This window comes from Symsagittifera roscoffensis, chromosome 7 (assembly GCF_963678635.1).
Source record: "Symsagittifera roscoffensis chromosome 7, txSymRosc1.1, whole genome shotgun sequence".
Taxonomy (NCBI): domain Eukaryota; kingdom Metazoa; phylum Xenacoelomorpha; order Acoela; family Convolutidae; genus Symsagittifera; species Symsagittifera roscoffensis.
This window is the reverse complement of record NC_087068.1, coordinates 25,748,905-25,774,135: the sequence shown is the minus strand read 5'-3', so window position 1 is coordinate 25,774,135 and position 25,231 is coordinate 25,748,905. Positions and strand designations below refer to the sequence as shown.

The window sequence follows — 25,231 nt, the reverse complement described above, 5'->3', positions numbered from 1 at the left end:
TCAAAGCATTCTTTTTCTGCGACGAATCGATGGTTGTTTTATTTTTGCTTTCAGGTTATATTTGTTCATTACAATCACCGTTAAATATACCAAAAGTAGAAAATTTTTTGTCTAGCAGATTTGCCATTTTCTTCTTATCGGTTAATAATTGGCAAAAAGAATATTTCAGTGCAAGGATGTGGGACATGTTTTTTTTGGATCACGTAGTTTATTTAAAAAAATCCCACTTTTCTTTGCAGGTATTTAAATTGCCTACCAATTGTTTCGACGTAAAGTGGGCACAATTGTTATGATACTTTTTAAACTCCTTCTGGGCATCTTTGAATGTTTTGAAATTGTTTTGATCATTGTTTCTTTTACATGTCTAAAAAACGTCCGATTTCTTTCGTTTCAAACGTATGTTTTCTACATGCTTTTTGTAGGGCTTAAGATCTATTTTTTTGATTTTAAGAAAAAAAAGTTGAGTGGAGCCTAATTATTGTGAAACAACTCTGAAATGAATCAACATTACAAAAATAGATATAAAGAAACTTTTATCTATAGCTCTAGTAAAATAAAAACGATGTTCACATCATGTCTTTTTGTATGTTCACATCACACATTTGTATAGTAATTTTATTAAAAACGCAGAAACTCAGTGAATTAATCTTTTCATTCTTTTTTCAAAATAGCAGCTCTTTTGTCAAAGTTCAGGTTTATTTAGAAAAAATATTAAGCAATGAGTATCTATAAATAAACATTTAGTTTGATAACTAACTTAGATTTTGGTGACTTCAATTCATTTGCAAAATTTTCTCACGTATCTAGGATAAAAATTTACAGAACTTTTTGCAAATCAATGAAATCATCAAAAACCAAGTTAATTATCAGACTAAACAGTTTTTAATATGTACCCATTGCTTAATTCGTTCTAAGTAAACCCAAAATTTGACGAAAGAGCTGCAGGTTTGCAGGTTTGAAACGAATTTGGTTACGTATCTTTAATAATAACTTTCAGACATAACTTTCTTCAGTTCAAACCTGAAATCAGTTCCAACAGAATAATTGCTTTTCCCCAGCGCGGCGGATTACTTAGCTTCGATCTAAAATCATATTGAGGCGAATTCAATTGCTGTAAAAATGGATGCAAAGTCAAAATAATATAGCCGATAACAGTGAAATCAAGCCATGTTTGAAACTTTTTGTAAGTTGTTATGCAAATGTATACAATTTTTTTTTGCCCGGTACACTTTTATTGCCTGGTACACTTTTAATTGGTTCTTAAAGATAAAAAACCTATAACAAGCTTAGCATTTGCAGTTAATTTTTTTCTATATATGGCTATATACGATAAGAAGAAGTGTTTCCAGAATTTTCAATCGTTTTTTCTTCCAAAAAAGTCAATTTCGTTTGATTCTTGGCAAAAAAAGCACTTGCAGCTCGCGTAAAAATATTTGTACTAAGTTAAAAAAGATTGGGATGAAGTAACCAGATAGTGGGCTCCAATTGGTTTTAAGGCTTGAGGCTCTTTTCCACCCCCCTCGTAAAATTTTGAAATCAAGCTGTTCAAAAACTGTTCACACGGCATTTTGCATGAAAGAAATGTTGTAAGAATTTGTTCACCTGTTCAAGCTGACACGTTTTAATGCAGTTTATATCATGAAAATTTATTTTAAATAAATTTGCTTATATCAAATTTCCGAAAAAATCAAGGGGGAACTGGAAAAGAGCCAGGCTTGATTTTGTTTTCATAACATTGATTTTAAAACTGAACAATATCTGACCTAACACTGCTCGTTGTGGTCCATCTCTTTTTATTTTTTTTTCCGAAAGAAAGTAAGAAAAGTCATACAACTTCTGCTTTTTCATTTCAGAAGCAGAACTACCAAGCCTAAGTTTTTTTTAACTAAAGACCATATAGAGCTAAAAGCTTTTTAAAACAATTGAGCTGTTTTTTAGAAGTTGTTCCTTGTGGAACGCTTTCTGTACCAAAAATAAAAACATTTTGAGTTGAAGTCTTCTTGCAATGGAAAGAGAATTTTTATTTAAACACTTTCTGATACTTTTGTAAATTAGGGATAAATTAAAAAAAAATTGGAAACAGCACATTTTTTTCAGAGTGGGGAAATAAATAATTGGATCAATTGGGTCATTTTTTCCGAGTAATGATGCGATCTTTATCTTTTTAGTTCAAAAAGTTATTTGAGCCGCATCATAATAGCTTAAAAAATGAGCTTGTATAAAATGCTCTTAGCTTGTATACTTTGGATTCTTATTGAAAGAATTAGGCAGCGCTGTAATTTGACAGTTGCTCAAACAGCAACTTCTAACTTGTTTTGAAGGTTTCATTTTTTCTTTGTTTGCAATGAAAAATTAATAGATTGCTAGCCATTTTTTTTTATATGATTATGTCTAATTAATGAAGTCAATTAGTCACGGCGCTAACTTTTGTGTCAATTTTCATTTTTTTCCTTAAATTTAGATTTGATTTTGCAAAAAAAAACGGCTTATGTACCTTTTCTAGTTTGCATACTGAGTCAACGCACTCTGTTTTCAGCACAGGTTTTAAAACCGTAAAACATTTTTTCCAACCAATTGAGGTTTAGGATAGCGTTAGATATTAAATTTAGCGACATAGAAAAGGCGTTTTGTTGGTCTGTATTTTGATATAGTTTGCACCAAAGAAGGAAGGGCATGATGATAATTTTTAAAATATCCTATGTGACTTTTTGTTGTACAAAAACAATTTTCGAATTTTTGTTCCGACCTTCGATTAAAAAGGAATATTTGTGCTCAGTGTAGTGTTTTCATTCAATCAATTTTCGCCGATCGAAACAATAGCTTTCAGCAAAAAAATTTTATACTCCACCGAAGATATCAACTTCCTGAGTTCAAATTCAAAATGATATTTTACTTCTCATCATTTTTTTCTGAAGTTCTGGAGTTTAGAAAGTTACCCAATAGTCCATGTTCTGGACTAAATTATTCGCGCTTTGAAGAATTTATTCGTATTGTTGAGAGCGTAACGCGAAGTACTAATTCTTGGCGAATTATCCCAAACAACAAAAATATTTCAAATTGAAAGAAGGCTAGCTAATCGGATCGGTCATTTTATTTTCGTACGATTCAACATTTTGATATTGTCCAAAATTTATAGTTTTTTTTTCATTTTTTTCCCCAAAAACTATTCGATATGGTTTAAGGGACAGTCAGAACATTCAAGGCTTTGCCCTGATATACGAGCAGTTTCCTAACATGTGCGTGTGAATGGTCTCTTTGATAGAGTGGTTCAATTATGTTGTGGTGGTTCAATTCATAGAGTGGTTCAAGAAACACAGTTCAATTCTGTTTGTTTCAAAGATGTTGAAAAGCAATCAAAGTGCGCTTTCGCCGTGGCAATGTCTTTAGTCTCAGGATTTTGCCACAGAAATAGTGGTTCTCTGTTTTATTCACATAGTTAATATTTTTATCACCAATACAATCTTTTTGGCCAAAAACATGAAAAAAAATTGATTGTTAATTGTTTCAAAAAGGTTTTATTGCATGAAATTACTAAACATTTCTTTCTCTTAGCAAGTTTTAAATTCTTTCTCTTAGCAAGTTTTATATTAGATTTGCCTTTACCTCATAGTGACTTAGTTTTTTTTTTCATCAAACAATTTTTCAGTGTCAATTTTTTGTATCTAAAGCACTGCTATATATTATGAAAACTCATTGCTTTTTTGATCACTAATCGATGTTTTTTTTGAAAAGCAACTTCCGGGGAAGAGGCTAAGTTGTTTTTAAGTTGGAAAATTTAACCAATCTGAATCGAGCAACTTTCATGCAGCGTTTTTCAAATCATTTTCTTTCAAGATATAATTGCTGTGATACATATCTGTGTCATTTTTTATTCGTGGTTGATGGAACCAAAAGCAATAACAATTATGCCAAGAGGTTAAGTTATAGCGTCACATATCGATGGGAAAATTTTTTATCTTTTCAAAGCCATTTTGTTGTGGTTTCACCTCAAGAGAAAAACCAATAATATCTTTTGATAATTTGTTGACCTTTATGTGCTAAATTCAATTCAAGTAGTTCCATGACCAAGTTTTGTCTGGTACAAAGAATTTGAGTTATCTCGTAAATAAGACTATGAAGTTGGTCGGATTACGGCTGCCTTAAAATTTCAAGTTAAAACCAAATTTGTGCTATTTCTCTTATAAAAACTCTTTATGGGAAACATGTCATCTTTCTCAAAAAATCTTTTTCGTTTCCCTCTTTTTTGAAATTTAAGTTGCCTTAATATGGCAAAACCTGTCTGTTCAATTACTATAGATTATTTGTGCTTCCAACATACATAAAATCTGTAAAATGGAATTTCAAAAAAGTTTCTCCGGCAATTAATTTTGGTCACGATCAATATCAAAAAAAAACGAGTACCTAATCAGGCAACCCGGGGTGACTTTCTTATTACACTTGATAGTAAGCGGTCAAAGATCAAACCGTAATTTCTAAATTGCATTGTGAAAGCGGTACTTATTTATGTCAAACTGTGATTCACCCATCAATCTCTATTGTATTTTGGCACCCTTTCAATCTATTGACATTTTTCATTTTAGTATTATAATTTTCAATTCGATAACCACTAGAGGACTAAAATCCCAAAATTGTCCGGGATAAAATAACCCTAAAGTCCACCATTGGTCAAACTCTTCTAGTATTTCGCTAACAACTATTTTGCAAAAAGCGACCCAAAAATTTCTGTTATATAGTGAGAAATTGTGAAAAAGGGAAAGTATAAAAACAGATTGCTCGTATCAGAACAGAGCCTTTAATTTTCCGAATGTTTTTTAGCATTTCAGCGCTAAAAAAAGCTTCTGTTCAACAAATTGACAAAACGCTTAGAAAAAAGTCAAGCAGAAAAATGTTTGTTTTTACCCATTCTTTCTAGATCTTACCACCCTTCTCCCATGGGCATTGTAATTTACACAAAATATTCTTTTGGAACTTCGTATTGATTTGCACTAGATAGCCCGAATTAATACAAAATGGAATGTTTTTTTGCTGCTTTTTATTTTTAGCCTAGGACATCACTAAACTTAAGATGAAAGTTAAAATGAAATTTGAATTTTAAACTCTCTAGTACTCTCCTAAAAAATTTTCTTGTTTTACTGTATTTTTAGTTTTTTTTTTCAGTTTGAGCTGAGGAAACTTTTTTTCAGCATAGCACATCACTCAATTTCAGCTGATAGTTGAATTTTAAATTTGAGCCTAAAACTTTCTTTTTATTACTATCTTTTTTACCCTTTTTAGTACTCTCTTGAAAAATATTTTTTAAACCTAGTTTTCAGTACTTTTCCCAGCTGCAACAGCGAAAATTGTTGTAAGAACTGCTAAGATTGAATGGCTTCAATAAAATTCCAGATATCTGGATTTGACAAATGAGCAGCGATATAAAAGCACGATGAAAATTTACGCCAGGGTGCTACATCTTATTAGGAGGTCAATCTGGCGTGACAAGAACTAAAGCTGCGGAAAACTGATTTTGCTATAATTGCAATTACTTTTTTGGAAGCTTTATCTCGACCATGCGTGTTATCATGAATGTATGTTGTAATATCTCTCCCTTTGATATTCAAACAATGGCATTTCATTGCTACTTTGGTCTCCTAACTTCGTTTACCATAGGAATTAAATTGTGTTATTTGCGGCTCTCGGTCCCCTCAAAACTAATTTAAAATTTTATTGTTTCGACTTTTGAAGAAAATTGAATATTTTTGCTCGGTGCGGATTTTTTAGTAAGTTTTCGCGGATCGAAACAATAGTTTTCAACAAATATTTTTCATACCTTATTGAAGATATCGACTTCCTGAGCTCAAATTTAAAAAGATCTTTACCTCCGATTATTTTTTGGTCAAATTGGTCCTCTTCCGGACTGGATTTTGCGCCTTGAAGATTTTATTTGTTTTGCTGAGAGCTTTACGCTAATTTTTTATACGTGCCCGAGTTGAAGTCCTAACGTTAATTATTGCTTTTTCTGTAGTATTTCAGTTTTTGGCTTAGCTAAAGCTGCGATATTTCAGAGCTATTTCAGTATTGATTCGATATAAAATCATTGCTAAAACTTAAGAAGTTTGAACTCATTGTAGTAGCTTTTAAATGAGAGCTTTTGTTGATAAGCCTTTTAACTTGGTGTAATCTAAAGCAAGATGGGGCAGAGGTAGCATGCATCACTACCAAACTGATGGTTGCCGGATCGCACCCCGGTAAGTCATCAGTTTTGAAAGGTTTTCATTGCTGCTTCATCGCTGAAAATTAGCCAAATTAGCAAAATTTATCAATTAAACTTGCTATTGTGGCAATGAACATCGATAATTCATCAATGGCGATCGCTGTTTTTTTTCCACTTTTAAGTTGCTTATTTTCAATGTGAGCTCAACCCGGTTGGCAAATTATCCCGCACAACAAAATCGTTTCAAATTGAATTGAGGCTAATTAATCGGGCGTGTTTATTTCGTACCAATCGCACTTTGATATTGCCCAAAAGTGATAGGTTTTCAATATTTTCTTTTCCCAAAAACTGTTAGATATGAATTATGGGGCAGTCGGAGCGTTCGGGGCTTTGCCCTGATATACAAACAGTCTGTTTTGGAATATAATCGAAAAGAAATGCGTTGAGATTTTCAGACAATTACACGCGCTCAAGTAAATCAACAAAGTTTTGAGTTTTATGGTTCGAAAATGAACTTGTCTTTCTCTTAACAAATGAAGTGGTTCCCAATCAAAACTAATGAAAACGCAGGCCAACTTCAATTTTGTTCAAATGAAAAGCAGTCACAGCAGGTTATTGCTACGCCCCATTTTTCTCCAATTTTCTTAAACTTAACAGGTTTTGTGTATTATAGTGACGGTAAAACATATACTTTCAACCCGATATAAAAAATTATTTGATGTGGGTACGACTGTTCGACAACAGTATCTAGAATTTCATAGAACTGATAGTTTGATTCTCTGGCTTATTTTTTGCTTTGGAATTGAAATGTCAATTTGTTAATTTCCTTTCCGGTTTTATCTGCATCTCAATTTTAGAAAACTATAATTGAGAAAACTATAATATAAGAACTCTGTCTTAACAAATTCTGTTCTGTATTTATGTATCGTTTTATCTAATTAAGCATCTAAAAAACAAAATCAAATAAGGGCAGGGATTACTTGCCACTTATGCCCATTCCGAATCGTCAAAATTGCCTGGTCTCATCAATCCTCACATGCGCCAACGCTCTTGCAACAACTTCTTCTGTACTAATTTTTTGTAATTATTTGTTCTCGATTCCCGTTTTTCATCGTCTTCCATTCGAATAAACAAACACATCTTAGCAGAAAAATAAACAGATTTTGTTCAAGTTTGATGATCAAAATGAAGACGTGAAGATATATCACCCTTGCAAAGTGTCTCTACTTGTCAACCTGGCCCTAAGGCACTTTTTTATCTGGTCAATCTTACCCCAGATATGCTGTCCACGGAGTGTCCACTCTGCACATACACATCAAAGTTTGCCGTAGCCGAAAGCGCATACAATAGAAGGTTTTCGATAGTGACACGATAATTTTCAAATGAATAGAAAAACGAATGATTCTTTCTTCTTGTTAAACAGAAGAAAACTTTTTCAAATTGCAAAAAAATGTATTTTAAAAAATTAACATTATTATTTTTGCAAAAAACCACAAAAAAAAACATTTTATTCAAGATCAATTGTTTGCAGAATAATTGTCCCATTTTCGTAGATTTTCTGGATCGCTGGTTTTAATTTAGCCCGCCTCATACCCCAGGACTGTCTGCTTCAGTCTATAACTTCAGACTAATAACCAGAACTCCTTTGTTCGGTCACTGCAATGAATTCCCCCTTAATGGGCGACGGAACAACTACTTTCAACCGATCTTTGTCCCTCTTAATCTAGTTATGTTTCTTCTTTCTTTTTTCATATTTTCGGTGCAGTGTTTCCAATTTTATTTAAGGCCAATTCTCCCGGTATCAGTTACATATGCTATCAGTTTTTACTCGGTTATGTACAGTTAGTTACCTTATAGAAAAAAAAAACAAATCGAAGACCGTTTAAGATCAATCTATAAACATTTATGACGCCATGTTAAAGTAAATTTTAGCCTGAAAATTATTTGAAGCTTCCACTTTGCATTAAATTTCGCCATTTTTTTTTCATCTTTATTTTGCAAAGGGTGATTTTTATTTTCAGTTAGTGCTTTGTAATGAACGAGTGCTTTATCATCGTCTAATGTTATGCATCTATGAGTTAGGCAGTATAAAATGGGCCCAGATATTTTTCCCTATTCGTGGCATTGTTTTGACTAGAATTAATGAGATCTTTCATAGTTTTATGACACCACGAAATGAGCATGTTGATGACTGCTAGAAGCGGATATATAAAGCCATTTTACGACAAAAACAACGAGAAACAAATAGCAGATGGCTTTGATGAGATGTCCGATTTATGAACATAATTTAAGAGTCCTGATACCTGCTCTATTTTTCAATCTATCATTTTTATGGCTTAACAAAAAAGACATCTTTTCAGTTTTGTTGCGTTATTCTGATAATACCAAATATAGTTCAATCATAATTAAACGCTCGCATTAAAAAAGTCGAATCTATATTTTGTTTCATTTTTACAAAAACTATTTTACAAATCAAAAGTTTAAACCCGATTCTTATTTCGATATGGAATCAGAAAAACTGTTATGCGAAAACAAGATTTTTCTGGAAGCGAATTTTAATGCAAAAACGTGTTCAGATTCATCAGCCGAGTGTGAAACGATTTTCCCGAAACAAAAGGACTACCTGAGCCCGACACGAAATCTTGGATCGCCTGGAGAAAGGTATAGAAAAATGAGGCAACAAAAGTAGTTTACGTATTTTATTTGAAATGATTATTTAGCGACAAAGTTGGCTTCTTTGCATCTATATACAAAAAAAACTTGAATACAATTTGGTTTTTGATTTATTAGTTTTAGGAATTTCGATTATTTTGTTTAAGGAATTTTTATTTTACAATTAATTTCAAATTTTGATTTCGAATAAAAAAACAAAAGCAAAGCTAACCTATTCTCAAACGACTCCATCGGCGGCTTATATGCAGTACCTCATTTAGCCTATGATCACACATCCGTATTAAAATTGGTAGTCGTGGACTAGTTCTACACATAATCTTGCACTACAATAATACGATAAGAAGTAGAAAACGAAGTCTCCAAATTTTTGAACGCATACCGTGACAGTTCAAATATGTGTTCTTAAATCCTTGAGTTTGCAGGAGTTGTGGGGAACAATTGGACATCATATACTACGGAGGGAGGAGTGACTTTGTGGTTCATTTTGAGTCCTATCCCCACTTCATCCCAGTGATGGAGATATTCGCCATCGCTCTTCAGGAGAGACAGAAGACATGGAAGCTGCGGGAACAGTTCAGCAAGGTCAGTTCAAAGTTATACGCGCAACTTCGTATTTAATGAGACTTCTGAAGATATTAGATGCAAGTAGCAAATCGTTCACGCCAAAAAGAACCAAACAACGAGTGGTTCAGTTCTTAGTGGACATCTGCTGTGGTACCCTGAGCAAAACCTATAGATTTACTCGCATCAGGCAAAAATAAGATGGCAATCATTTGTAATAAACTAAAATAATAAATAGTCTTCACAAATGTATAACCAATTTGCAATAATCGACTGCAAACTTAGTTTCGCCTATGTGAATAAATAATTGCTTGTCAGTATGAAATTAGGTTGCTTTGCAATCAGACAACTTGCACTTCCATGGTAGACCTCCAAACACGGAATTTTCTACTAAAGGAGTTTATCCGTGACCATCAATGCTGCTACAATAAATGCTGGAATAAAGGAATGAAACATGCTTACAAGGCACAATGGAGGCGAGGCAACATTAACTTACATATTTCTGCCTTATCAGAGGCGGATTTAGGGGAGGAGGCGGGGGCGGACGCCTCCTCCCTTCTCCGGGATTCGACCCCCTACCGACCCAAAGGGTCCCCCTTTGTATTATTTTGAGATATCCATTTTTGGGGACGGATCCAAAGGTTTTTCTAAAGGCGCCTTGGGCGTCAATATATACTAAATTTGAGGTAGGAGCGCAATTTTTTGTTTAAAATTTTTGAAAAAAGTGCCTAAAAACGCTTTTTATCGATTACCGTAATGAAATTTTTTCTAACTTATTTGGTAGTTGTCGATATGTGGTAACTAAAAACAGTTGACGTTTTAATGTATTAGCTTCAACCAACTAACCCAGGTCGACCTCCATACATCGAAAATGCTTATCATACAATTCCATACATCAAGTGTATGGAAAAGATCTTGTCATACAATTTTCGTACAATTTCGAAAAAAGGTTGAAAAAAGATACAAACCAATTTCTGCGGCTGTTTGATTCTAATAAAACAGTCATGTGATGAAAAACCGAGGTTTTTTTTTAAAATGCTTATAATACAACTCCCATATATGGAAATTGAATGACTAGCATATTTTTGAAGTAATTTTGAAATTGACCCAATTTTTATTTGTTTGTTTTTCAACCGCAAAACGAACTTTGTACTCAAACAAACATTTTCCAAAACAATTTTTGCATGCAAATACAATTTTTTGTGAGAATAACGTAATCCTGGATACGCTAAAATTAATTTTTTTTCCTTTTCGCTCAATAATTTTTTTCAAAAGCATATTTCCTGTGTATGGTTTGTTTATGTGTGACTTGATTAATGTCTTATAGTTTAAAAATTCAAATTCTAAAAATAATAGCACCCAAAGTTTTTCATAAAATAAATTAGAAAAAAATCAACTTTTTGGTTTATGGAAAAATGCTTAGCATAGAATTTTCATCAATGGAAATAGGTTTATCATCGAGATTCCACACAATTTTCTATGCGTTTGGAATTGTGTGGTAAGAAGTTTTTCAAAAAAAGAAATTGAAGGACAAGAAATTTTGGTCAACCTAGGAATCATTTGAGTTATTTAATTTCTTTCATCAAATTCTGATTGCTGTATTTTCTCAAAGGCAATTGATTTTATGAATAATTTGGAAACAATCATTTTTAAGGTGATACTTTTCAAATGGTCTCTTTCTGTGAAGATTTCGATTTTTTTTCTAGCCAACATCAAATTTCTAGTTGCTTGAGATTTATAGAGGTTGATTATGACTAAGAAGCTTGCCTTTAGAAAACTTGTAGTATTTCGTCCCTTTCAAATAACTTGTATGTACACTTTCATCTTCAAAGTTAAACCTTTATAAAAGCGCAGGTGAGGATTCAGTGGGCGATTGGGCGTTTGCGTCTTCTTCAGGGTTTCGTCCCACTGTCGACCCAAAGAGCTCCCCCTTTGTGCTATTTTGAGATATCCTTTTTTTTCTGAAAGACCCGCCAATATATACTAATTTTAAGGGGCGAGCGCGCGCTAAAGAACGCAGTTTTGTGGGCAAAATTTTCCAAAAATGCCTAAAACAGCTTGTTTTTTAAAAAATTTTCATACGGTGCTTAAAATTTGGCGAAAAACGGGTTTTTTATTGCTTTGAGAACGCACGGAAACCTATTTGGTCTGCCTAAAAATTATATCAACAAAACTTTTCATTTTTTTTTCTTTGAAATTCTTCTCCTTGGAGATTATTCTAGATTCGACCCTACAAGCGTGCATACGCTTTTGCAGAACAATTCCATACTTGCCATATTCTAGCTGATGGCATAGACCAAATAATTTTTCTAAAAATTATGCGTAAGGAGTAAAACCATGACCATCAGCTGCTGCTACAATAATTGCTGGAATAAAGGAATGAAACATGCTTACAAGGCACAATGGAGGCGAAGCAACATTCACTTACATATTTTGCCTTATCAGAGGCGGATTTAGGAGAGGGGGCGGGGTCAGATGCCTTCTCTACCCTCGGGGATTCGAGTCCCTGACGACACAAAGGGTCTCCTCTTTGTTTTTTTTGAGATATCCTTTTTTTGCTGACGTACAAGCCAAAATATACTAATTTTGAGTGGCGAGCGCGCGCTTAAAAAAACCCAATTTTGTGGGCCAAAATTTTCAAAAATGCCTAAAACAGCCTTTTTGGCTTGTTTCTTTTCAAAATTTTTCCTACGGTGCTTAAAATTTTGCCAAAATTGGGATTTTTTTATTGCTTTGAGAACGAACGGAAAACCAATTTGGTCGACCTAAAAATATATCGATAAAACTTTTCAATTTGTTTTTTGAAATTCGTCCCCTTTGAGAAATTTCTAGACTCCTCCCCCCTCACGGATTCGACCTCCTAACGACCCAAAGGTTCTACTCTTTGTACTATTTTGAGATATCTATTTGTTGGGACCGACCCAAAAAAGTTTTCTTGTTAGTTATATCATTTGTGAAAGTCAAATCCAAGTTAATTCAGGTCGTTTTCTATGCACTATAAACGCAACACCGTCCAAAATTTTGGTATTTCGAGTAAGACCAGGTATTTGTCGTTTGCGTTCGGTAACAAACACAATCTAAAATTTTTCATAAATTGAATTTAGAAAAAAAGATCAACTTTTCAGTCTGTGGGAAAATACTTAGCATACATTTTTCATATATCAAAAAATGTTTATCAGCAAAATTTCATACAAAATTCCATGCGTTTGGAATTTTGTGTTAAAAAAGTTTTAAATAAAAGAATTGTATGGCAAGAAGTTTTGGTCAATCCAGGAATCATTTGAGTTATTTAATTTCCTTCTTCAAAACCTGATTGCGGTTTTTTTCAAGTGCAATTGGTTTTACCAACAATTCAGGAACAATCATGTTTTTGTTGATTTAAGGTTTTGTGTTGTTTTTAGTTTTTTAGGTGATGAAAGTAAAATCAAAAAGAAAAGAGATTTTTTGTGATACATTTTAATTGGTCTGTTTCTGTAAAGATTTAGATTTTTCTTCTACCCAACATCCAATTTCTAATAGTTTGAGACTTATAGAAACTGAATATGACAAAGAAGCTTGCCTTTAAGAGTAGTTGTGGGACTTTTCCTCTTTTTGAAATAATTTGTATTTACACTTTCATTTAAAAAGTTAAGCCTTTGTAAGCTCGTAGGTGCGGATTTAGGAGTGGGGGGTTCTTTTGTTGTATATGCGTCTGTGTGTGAGGAAAAAAGGTATTGCTTGTTTTAAAATCGAAAATACCATGCTGATTTAGCTTCAATTTTATGCCCCCTACAGTAAACTGGATTGTTGATGTAATTGTTCCTATCATTTGAAAACTGAGAAGGAACTTTGTATTCGGGTGTGCTATAGTTTTTCTTTTTTTTTGAACTTGGGTCCTTTTTCGAGCAAATAAGGTGAGCAAGCAGACTTTTTTGTAATTTAATCAAAAAATCCATCTCAATTAATCATTGGAACGGTTCGAATGATAGTTCGTATTGAAACTCTTTCAATTTTTCTCAAAAATTGTTCTAATGTCGAGAAAATCAACACCCCCGGCCAGGACTCTACGTTCAATGCCGTAACTAGATGGTGTTCGGATTCTAATAGCTCTAATGACTCCAGACTACACATCCTCGAGAAGGAACTTAGTGCTCTCGCCAAATTCACCGTGGTACTCGCGTAGCAATCGGCTAGTATCTGCACCTCGTTTTTCTATTTCTCTGTAACATCACCAAACAATATAGCCAAATCTCTCCTCTGAAACGACTGTATCCTCACGCAAGATCGCCAATCATAAGAGTGTCCTCCATCTCCCGTTACTAGATCGAGACAAGTGCCTGGCTCCATTTTCTTTGGTGGTTCGCCTCTAGATCTATCCGCTTTCTCTTTAGATTCTTCGCGATGAGGCAAAATCAGCTTCTGTATCACATTCAAGTTCCCCAGGTCCTCATCTTTCTCCGATGTTAACCTTATCCGTGCCGTCATCTCTTCCTTCAAACTCGCTTGAGGATACAGGAACCAAGAAGGTTTTAATAGTTTCTCGGGTTTCAATTTATTGTCGACCAACTAAAGCAAGCGAGCAGGCTTACTAAAGAAAGATCAGAAATGAAAATTTTGTACTATTTTGGAAGTTCTTAGCCTAGTTTATTCTGACTATCAAATATATCTAAATTTGAATAATTATTCAGATCTTTTATCACACCACGCACAAAAACAAAAAAACACTAAATTGAAGAAAAAAACACTATTTTGTCTGATTATTCTGTGCTTTTTGCACAATAACCTGCTATTAATGTTTCTTTATGTAAAATTTATGCAATCAGCTTACATCATCAACATACAACTTACAGCAACAAGAAACAATACAAAAAGCTTAAGATGAAACCTCCAGTTTTGACTAGCCATTGCTTATCAGCTGGTGACAGACCTAAAATCTGGCGATAAACTCAAAAAAGATAATCAAACTTAGAGCAGCTTAGTTGAGGGTCCAAGAAAACTCCGTTTTCGAAACTTCGCCTAGTGAAATATGCAATTTTTACTAAATTTGTCAACTGATGGATCACCCAATTTAATTGCCGTATGGTCTTTTTCCGATAGTTGATTTAGTCTGCTGATATGGTCTGGGTGATATGCGTCCCATGTTTTTTTAATTTAGTTATTGTTCCGACCATTTAAAAATGGGGAGAAATTTTGTACTACGGTTTGTTCTAGTTGTTTCTCTTTTTTGTTTTCCACACAATATCAGCTGCCACAAAAAATCATCAGAGAAAGTTAAATAATATATCATATCAAAGCCTTTTCAGTCGTGATTAGAAGGATATCAAAAAATTTTGAATTTTTTTTTCCAAGTGTAGAGAAAAACCAGATTGGATTTTTTTCTCTGTTTTTCAGCGAGTAAAATGACCGAGTAATGCAAGCGAACACGCTCATTTATGTCGAGATTAGGCCATCTAATCTAGTTTTTTTACGCTTCATTATAATTTTAATCAAAAAAAATTAAGTTTTAGATTTTTAAAGGCATTTTGGGAAATTTTTGGTTTTTTAATGTTTTTTTTTTGTTTTCTAGTTTTTTTTCTTCAAAAATTGTTGCGCTGTTTGCCTATGTTGCTATGACTGTCGAATATGCCTAAGTTATAGTTTTAAGTCAGATCCTTTTATCATACCACGGCGAAAAAACACTAATTTACAAAAAAAAAATTTTAAAGACTGGTCGGAACATTCTGTGCTACTTGCACATTAACCGGCTATCCTGGTTGCTATGCATTTGTAGAATATCCTCAATGCAAACTTAATTCAGACAATTTGATTTCGTTAGATTTTTTATAATCACTGAAAGTAGTGTGCGACCTAAATTTTGAATGGCCATGAAAGCTAAGGTCATTTTAACACTCAGTGAACAAATTCCATCTTCTTATCTTTCAAGATTTCGAATTTTATCAGACAGTTTCACAAAAAAACTGTCAAAATTGCCGCTTAATAAGCTCGTAAAATAGTTCATTTCATTAGCTTTTGTCCTTTTTTTAGCTCAAATTTAGCTTACTGGAAATGTTTTATGATTTTTTAAAATCTTGTAGATGATTTACAATTCATCAAATCAAAGCATTATTTGGTATAAATCTAAAAACAATTATTTTTGTTTTTTTTTTGGTTCAATCTTTGCGTTTGTTTCACGTTGATCAAATCGTACTCTTTAATTGAAGGTCGTTGTTTCCATATAAATTTTGTTGATTTTTATGTCAAGTCGATTTGATCTCGCCTTTCTAAAAGTGCAATTCCTGACCTAGGATTATCTCGAAAGTGTTTTTAAAGGATTATCTAATTTCGAAATTTTTGATGACCTTTAATTATGTCAACCAAATTGATAATACAAGCTCTCCAAAACTTTATAACTACCCTATTCAATCAACATTTTCTATTTTGCATAGAAAAACTTTCTGAAGAAAAAAACTGACTGAAAAAGCCGTTTGGAACCTTTTCATTTAAAATACGCGTATTAGAAGCCGCCATTAGCAAACACATAGGGTTAATCGGCGAAAAATGTCGTAGAAAAACATCAAACGGAGGACTCTTTGGGTATTCAGTAGGTTGAATTCCTCGAGGGAGAGATTCCACCCGTACCATTTTCTAAATCCACCATTTATTTCAATAAAAAACCAATAAAAGTCCAAAACTATATCAGAATCTGGCTAGTACCACTGCGAATCAAAATCTGATAGTGAATTTTGAAAATTGTCGTAAAAAATTTTGAAAATTTTGCAGTACCGAATAGATCAGAGAAAAAAAATTGCCTTATCGGGAGTCATTTTTAGTGAAAACACACTTTTAGGCAAGACGCTCTGATCAACAGACTCGAACCTCGCGCTCATATCGCCAATACTTAATGTTTAGTTGTGCGTCACTGAGTTCCCTTGATGTTACGACATCTAAGTTTGCATGTTTATTCACTTATTTACATTAAATCGTCCGTTATCAATAATTTATTTAATGTTTTACCTCAAGTTCTAATCTTATTGCTCCGACTTTCGAAGGAGATGACCGTCTATTTTTATTTGAATGGTTTTTTTTTCTTCAGACAAACTTCGTTTTCTAATAAACAAAATTGACAAAATAACTTCATGCAATCAAAAAGAATTGATCACTCGCTGCAAACTAATAATGCCTTTTTACTTGAATTTGTGATTAAAAAAAGAAGAAGCATTTTTTTGCATTGATCTATCACTCTGTTTAGTCTTCTCGGAAATGGTTTTTAATATTTTGTCCCCTCAGCTTGCTTCGTTTGACACTACTGATTAATTGCGCTAAAAATATCGAAACATGTCTCAGAAAAAAATCTGAGCAAAATAATTCCGTCATTTTTTTTAAAGAAAAACGGAACAACAAGCGTATAAGCAAAAGAAGACATGCCTGTAAGTACAAAAATTTTGACTGCAGATAAAAAAATTTTGTTAAAAAAGTAACAAACTTTTTGTTCCAACTCTTTGAAACATGGGGAGGATTTTTGTATTTGGGTGAGTTTTTTTGTTTTCCACGCAAAATCAAAAACCGCAAATAGTCATCGGAATATTTCGAGTGATATATTATTCTAAAGACCTTCCACTTGTTATTTGAACGATATTTAAAAATTTGGAACACGTTTCTCAGTTTTGAGAAAACCCATTTAAAATTTTTGATTTTTGATCTAATTTTGAGCAAATAAAGCGAGCGAGCAGGTTCATTAAGCTTAAATTGGCTCCCAAGCGTATCACCCCGCGTTTTGTAACACCCTTTTTCTTAATACCTCTCATATAACCCCAGAAATAGGTTAATGAAAAGTGAAAGTTAATGCAAAGTGAAACATATTTGAAAAGAATTCGGAGCCATAGTCAGTAAACATCATGCCTTTATTTGCAAAAGCTTTTGCGAAACGAAATAACAAGCAAGCTGCTAAATGCGTTTTAGATTTTAACAAAAATGACTCTGCCGATAATCTAGATTTTGATATGAACTTGAAAACTAATCCGATCGGCATGATTCAAATTAAAAACCAAAAATGATTAGATTTCTTCAAAATTGAACATAATCTTGAAAATCGTCTTGCTAAAAACAAAATAAAAATCTAAATTTATATCAAATTGAAACACAATGTCCAAAAGGTTAAAAGGCGCTGAGTTTGAAAAAGTTGTCCGTATTAAAAGAGGGTTAACTTGTTATGGGGCTATCTTGTTACGGGGTTATAAAGTAATGGGTGTAACAACTGGGGGATAATTAACGTGGTGTTTAAAAAAGGGAGTTTTTAACGACAGTTTTGGAATCAAAAATTTCAGAAGTTCGAAACTATTCAGTAAATCAAATTGAAAAAAAATTTCGAACATTTTTTTTGATTCTTCATTTTTTAAATTTTCTAGTCGTTTTCGATAAAAAAACTTCACTTTTATTACAATGGCTGTGACTGTTGAAGATACCCAAGCTCAGATCCTTTTCGCTCAGGTTTTTTAATCACACTTCTGGTTCAGATCCTTCTATCAAACTTCTTTTAAGACTCTAGTCGGAACATTTTGTTCTGCTTGCACAGAACCGGCTATCCCTAGTGAATATTTAGTTTCTAAACATTATAAATTTTATGCAACGTGTGTTATGCCTAAGAAATTAGGTGTCAGATTTTGAAATTATAGCATCATTTTTCAAAAAAAAAAATCTTATCGATTATTATCTTTTATAAACTGTTAAAATTAATTTTTCAATCAAAAATTTTCATTCTCTTTCTTTTTAATCTTTTTATAATAGACTAGTTTTGAATTTTTTTGATACTTACACTAAAAGTCAATATAATCAAGTTTCATATCAAATAACCACAGCATTTTCAGAAACGAAATTTTAAAATACCAGTCCTTATTGGAATCCAAATTTTTTATGAAAATCTTGTGTAAGTTTGTTTTATAAATAAAAAACTTCATCTGGTATCAATTCTAAATCCTGATGGGGATTTCTTAAAAACAAATGAATTATGATGTAAGATTTTTACTCAAAAAATGCATGCAGATTTTTACTGTTTTTAATATTTCAGTTTTCTAGAGTTTTTGCTATTGCTCCTCAAATAGTTATCAAAAATTAGAGGAAAACAACTTTTTTAAACATTTTACGAGAATCTTAAAAGAGACTTACGCTGCAACTCGAAATTCAATAATCCCATTTTATACTTCATGTAACTTGGCTGAGATGCAATAATAATGAAAACCCTAAGATTTCTCAATTCGACCTGCTATTCTGAAAAACCTGCTATTTTTTTCCTACATCATGTAAGAATTTTATAAGTTTTCGAATTTTTCTTACTTGGTGTAAGATTTTTAATCGGACTTATAAAAAACCATAACCCTGGTCAGAAGTGCACTGGTGCTGTAGCAAAAGATCAATGACTCATATTTTGCCAATTGGAAAGCAAACTTAAAGTTAATTTGACTTTTTGTTAATCCAGACGATGGACAGACCCGCGCCTTCTGATGCCTCAGCAATTTTTAAAAAAATGTTCATTTTTTGCGTTCGGCCCACTTAATTTCGAAGCAATTCAGTTAAATTGTTCGGCCCAATAAGTGTTGATAATTCCGAATGTCAGCTTCGGTATTTGATGAATGGGCTTTTAGAAAATCATTTTAAAAAGGCAACTGATAAAAAAAGTGTAAAAAAAAACTCCTCGTTTTCTTAATGTTGACTTAATTTTCATTTTTGGTCAATCATTTTACAACTAAGTTATTTTGAAACATGTTCTGTTAAAGCTTACAGTTTTACCTATTGAATCCCTAAACTGTTGTAGAATCTTATAAAAGTTTCAAATTTTCATGAACACTTTTTGAAATGAGATTAAATGGTTCTGAATCAAATGATCAGGAATACTTTTGCATGCACTAACGCTCCATAATTTACAACTTTTGCTCGTGAGTGTTTAGATCCAGAAACTTAGGCCAAAATACTTAGCTTTTAATATTCTAACATTTTAAAGAAAGTATTGAAACATGCAGGTTTTATGTCTGATTTTCGATTTTACAAACAAGAGTTTGATTAGTTTTCTCTGCTATACCGACTTTTTGCGTCGATTTAAATTTAACAGTTTTTTCGTTTTTTCTCTAAATTGTAGGGCATCCTAATTAGTTCATTTGGTAGTTGGAAACGAAAAAGATTTTTGCAAATAGATATAATCATGCAAAACTAAATACCTTAAATTATTCGACGTTCGTTAAAGGCCTGTCAAAGCTTTTGATAGTAACACTCTTGTTTAAAATTTAGGTTTCCTGTCCTCGCTTTGTCAGTGATCTGAAATCATACTTATCGTTAAGATATCGAATCAGTCATGGGCCTCCAGTTCTTGCTGTTGTTATATTCTGATAAAAAAAACAGATTTTTTATAGTATGATAACTACTTTATATTCAAGTAAGATAAAAACAACCGTATTTTCCGATATGTACAATCATTTGTCCATTTGATAGCTGGCCCCCAGAGCACTTTTTTGAGGTTATGAAATGAGGCAGGTACTGTTAATACCATGGAAAACCATGGCAAGATATGAGATACGTACTCGTATCATGGCAAAGCCTTCAATGTTCCGACTGTCTCTCAAGGTGTCTGAGTAAGTTTTCTTTACCGAGCTTGATAAATATTCCAAGAAAGTATTTTTCATCCTTCCTACAAGAACCTATTAACTGTTCAAGAAACATAAATCACTCCTACTAACTGATTCACGAAATCAGTAAGCATGCCTCATTTCAATTTTAATTGATTTCTGAGCCGGACGAATATGTCACAGCTGTTAAGCATTAACGGAATTTTGACTGTAATTATTCTAAAATGGCCAAAATGACAATTTTTAAACCACCAAAATCATTACGAGGCCAGACTGTGCATTCTGTGCAATGTATGCGGATTCCACAACAAGCCAAAATCAGATTTGTTGCGGAATCCACATCATTGCTGCTTTTCTTTGATCTTTTTTGCTGTTATGGATTCCACAAACAAATACTTAAAACACTATTCCGCTCAAAATCGCTCCAAAAATAGACGAATTTGCGGAATGAGCAACCGTATTTGCTGAATCCAAAACAGTTTGTGGAGTCCTTAAACAAACAATAAGACATGTATGGTTAAATTGAGCTGTTGCGACTATGTACCCGGAATCCACGGAAGTTTGGTAAGTGGAATCCACTTACATTTTGGAATATGCTTAAGGATTAGTTTTTGGAATCCAGGAACATACAGACACAAAACTGTGCGCCTATCCAGTGCACAGTTTGGCCTCGTAATGATCTTAAAGCAATTGTCTCAGAATAATTTTCTATAGTTTGAACTCAAGGAAACAATATCGTTCGATTCGTGTTCATTGTTCTGCCAAAAACATATATATATTTTAATTGTAGAAAATTTTTTAGAAATTTTTTTCTTAGATTTTGAAACCCTGATACTTCTCGTATCAGCGCAAAACCCGAATAATCCTTCCTTTTACTTAGTATTGAATAATTTTGTTTAAAGTTTTAACATTGTTTGTTTTACCAACCCAACAGGCAGTACCAATTAGATTTATAATTTCTTTACTATTAGCTATATTTTGAGTTGAGTAGGAAATTGAAATGACTGTTTTTACTTGATGAAATTTGAACTGATTTTGGAAAAACTTTATTCGAGTGCGAGATAATTTGCCACGCTGAAACAATTCGCGCTCTTTTTTCATGATTATAGATCAACGCTAAAAAAGCGCGCATCAATTAGTCCAGAGATTTAGCCAAATTGATCATTTTTAAATCCTCAAATTTTTACCAACTAGTATAGCTGGTAACTTTTTCAAATTTGATTTCAAGGAGCCAATATTTTTACTATTATGTATCATTTTTGTAAAAAATAATCATTTCAATCGCCAAATTATGTCTGAGTAACAAACCACTCAAGCATAAATATTCTAAAATGTTCGTTGAAAGTCGTAAAAATTAAGGACAACCGGAACATTCATGAATTTTGATTGATACGAGCAAAGTTGTTCTAATTTTCATGCAGTGAAAAGAATAGTCCTTGATGTTGAGTTGTTGTTATCAATGAAATTTATATTTTTGTTATCAATCAGTTGTCTTTTTGTTCTTTGTTTTTCCGACCATTGATAATGGGGTGGAAATTTGTATTAGGGTTTTAGATTTTTCTTTTTTTTTGTTTTTTTTCCACGTAAAATCAGCTACCACAAATAATCTTTTATCATTGAGTGCTATATCATTTTATCATTTTAGAGCCCTAAAACCCATTCAGTCAAGATTCGAACAATATAAAAATTTCAAAAAGTTTCGGGCGAGTAGGCAGGCTTATGTATGCTTAATTTAAGTCTTGAAAAATTAATTCACTCAAACGAAGTTAGCTTTTGGAGTTATTAGCATCACCTTAGGAATAAAAAAATTCAAAAACTTGGGCAAAAAATTTTAAAAATTTTTTTTAATTTCAAATTTTTTTAAGACTTTTTTCTTGTTAATTGTCATTCAAAAATTGTTTTCCAATTTGCATATATGACTGTCAAAAATGTCTCAGCTCTACTTTTTGGCTCAGACTCTTTTATCACACCAATCGGAAAAAAATGACACTAATTTGAAAAATAATTTGGTTGTTATAACTGGTCGGAACATTCTGTGCTACTTGCACAGCAACCGGCTATCCTTGTTTTTTTTGTGCTAACGTACGAAATAAATAAGAAAGATTTGTGTTCATCCGTTTTTTCTTGAGATTATTTTTATTTCTTCAACTAGCTTTTTTTGACGGATGTTTTTATACTAATTGAAATCTATCGATGTAGGGAGCTCAAACTATTAAGTTTAATCTGATTTATTTTTATCAGTTTTCGTAACTTTATGGGCGTTTGAAGAATCTTCTTAACAATCCGGTGCCCTCTTCTGGATTTTATTAAGATTCTCCTTAGACTTCTTACATGTATTATTTTAGAGGTGGTTTCTTTTCATAAAAAATATACCTTGAAAACTTTTTTGTCTCTTAAACAGCTTTACAATTGTTTCTCAAGGTAAAGGTCTTTGTTATATCGTTACTTCTTCATCTGTATGTTTTTAAATACTTTTCTTTAAAACTATATCAAAAATTGTAGGCAAAGTTAACTTTTTGCAAAACTTAGAAGGGGGAAGTTGCTAACTAGATCAGTAAGTCTAATTTTTTTTTCAAAAAATTTATTTGAACTTTTTCTCCGGGCTATTTCACTCGAACTATTTATGTTGGTACAATATTTTTGCCATTGCGACTTCTGCAAAATCTGGTTAGGTGATAACTAGTTAAGAGAGATTTTTTTATCGAACATCAGAAAGACACATCAAATTCATCTGAAAAGCTCACTTCAAATGGGTTGTTGGTAAATCCGACGCTTTATCTACAAAAACAAATGATCAAATGTTATAACCAAGTTATCAACTTTGAAAATGACGAAATGGTCAGTTTTCCTCAGGGAATGTGGCTACTCTGAACTTTGTCGAAGAGTGATTAAGCAGAAAATACAGCCGATTTTTTCCCATTATAGTATTAATTTCTGGAAGTCACTTTTTTATCGGAATTCAACCTAAAGCTTACAAAGATTTGCATTTCTATCTGAAAAAGCTTTTAAAACATGTTAATTTTTTGAATTTAAGTTAATAAAGTTTCTTTAATTAGTTCCAGGAGAAAACTTTCTTTTGTTCAAACAGAGAGTTTGTAAAATATAAAATCAGATCAGGTTTCGTTCCAATACGATACTGAATAACATTTTTGGGCATTTCTTTTGCTGAAGTATTTCTTGTGAGTGTCTTTTGATCTTTTTTTAATGGTATTACTTGTGCTCTGAATCTCAAAAAGGCGTATTGGAATTCATGGTTCCATTGAGCAATAAAATTTTTAAAAAGTTGAGAAAATAATCTTATTGTGAAATTTAGGGTCGGCATATTTACCTTTTGGCACAACGTCCCTGTTCATTATACTCTCGCCTTAGCATAAATTTTATGAAGTCGCTTAGTCTGATCCGTTTAGCCTTTGGGGTCAAGTTGAATTCATTTCCCCGTTTAATTTATTTTCACCAACAAATCTGATTTAGTTTCTTTGCCAAATTTCTGATTGCGAACAGCACGCGGTCAGTAAAGATGTCAATTTGGTGAATATATTTTTTCATAATATATATTTTCAATATATAATTTGTAAGTAAAATTAACGTACAATATTTCAGAAAAAATCATAAGGTTATTTAGGTTATTGATAAAAAATACCTAAAATAGCCATTATAGGCTTTAGCGGGCGGTTTTGATTCGTTATAGTTAATTTTGTTGTTTAAATTTTCTTCTCACCTTAGTTTTGCAGCTCACGCTTGTTGTGTGCTACAGCTTTGTTTGGAACCATCAATGATACGCTCAAACTTCATCGACGCATAAAAGCTTCTTCCTTTCATTCAATCGAATTTGACATTACAAAAAAAGGGCTGAACTCAATTAAGCGTGATCATTACTTTAGTTCAGGACTTAATTAAGTTCGCAACTGCGGACCCAGCGTGAACTTAATTGACAGGAGTCCAGTACCCCTGTTTGGCTTCATTCAGAAACTTTTTGAAATTTACCGTCCGCATCCATTAGCAATAATACTGAAAACACTAAAAATTCTTGCAGAATAACTGCAAATCAAAAATGCTTCAGTTTCCATACAAATAGAAATTTTTAGGCAGTCCTTCTTGAGTGCCTAAATTTCTATACTAATAAAGGAATTAATTAACAAACTCCCCTCCCGTATTGTAGAAGGGGATATTCATTAATATTTTCAATACATTCGTAAGCTTAACCGTTGACTACTTGGCACCAATCACGGTATCAATTGCGTTATCAATAACAAAAACCCTCCGAAATGTTTCCTTGAAATCAAGAGTTTGCGAATGTTTTTCTTGGACTAGTAGCATTTGCTCCAATTTTCTTTGTACAATTATTTGCCTTGCAGTTACGCATGTCTTATTATCTTGTCTCATACCAAACTGGCAAATCGAACACCCACGTTTTTGTTTGTAAATAAACTTGCAACAATTTTTCTTCAAGTTAAACTCGCCAAACCAATTTCCATAAAAACAAGAAGCCTGCAGGGTCGAAAGAAGTTGAAAATTTTAACAATTTACTTAAATTTTGACCCAGATGAAATAATTCACAGCTGATATGATAATTGACTCCTTTGCAAATATCCGATACAAAAATTGTTTTGAATAGCCATACATATGACTTATTATGCTCTAAAAATACATTTTTTGAGTTGTAGTTCATCTGAATAAAGTTCATATTTACCATTTGGAAGGAAAAAATTATCTTGATTGCAGCACCTCGCGATATCATCAAGACGTGAAGTTTTGGTGAGTAATTTAAATTCAGCATTTGGCGACAAATTTATCTGTTGACAAATGAAAACGCTAACCAAGTAGCGAATTTACTTTCCTTAACAACGTTAAAGATTGTGATGATTGACGTTTTTGACAAAAAGCCATTTCTTACGAAGAAATCACGTTTTCAATCAATAACCAAAACTTAAACAAACTTTCCGCGAGTTTTTTATTGACTTTTTCGAGTACACTGAAAACACTAGTGAGAGGAAGCCCAAAATCAGGTTACAGAAGATGCTTTCTTTGATTGAAATTTGGATTGAAGTAGAAAGTTCGTAGAAATGATGTTTTTGCAAGTAGCTCCACAACTAACGGCTTAGAATGACAGTTGAATTCCCAAAAAATAGACCCCGAATAAACGCAAACAACACCTTTTCTAGCAACAAAAATTATTTTTGTGATAAAGTTTTCATAAATAAACATATCAATTTTTATTGCGTGCTTAGTTGTT

At 32.6% G+C, this 25,231-nt stretch overlaps 1 protein-coding gene across 3 annotated transcripts in view; it reads left to right on the top strand.

The window, feature by feature from the left end:
* Positions 1-25,231, top strand: part of LOC134851061 (carbonic anhydrase-related protein-like) — a 90,855-nt gene that overhangs the window by 26,356 nt on the left and 39,268 nt on the right. For 2 of the 3 annotated variants that reach the window (XM_063866962.1, XM_063866959.1), the window contains exons 1-3: positions 6,191-6,227; positions 8,770-8,854; positions 9,289-9,448. In XM_063866962.1, coding sequence (XP_063723032.1) covers positions 6,206-6,227; positions 8,770-8,854; positions 9,289-9,448 — 267 coding nt within the window. In that variant the 5' untranslated portion in view covers positions 6,191-6,205. Of the gene's footprint in view, positions 1-6,190; positions 6,228-8,769; positions 8,855-9,288; positions 9,449-25,231 lie in introns of those variants that run through there. The other variant, XM_063866960.1, reaches the window with a different exon arrangement.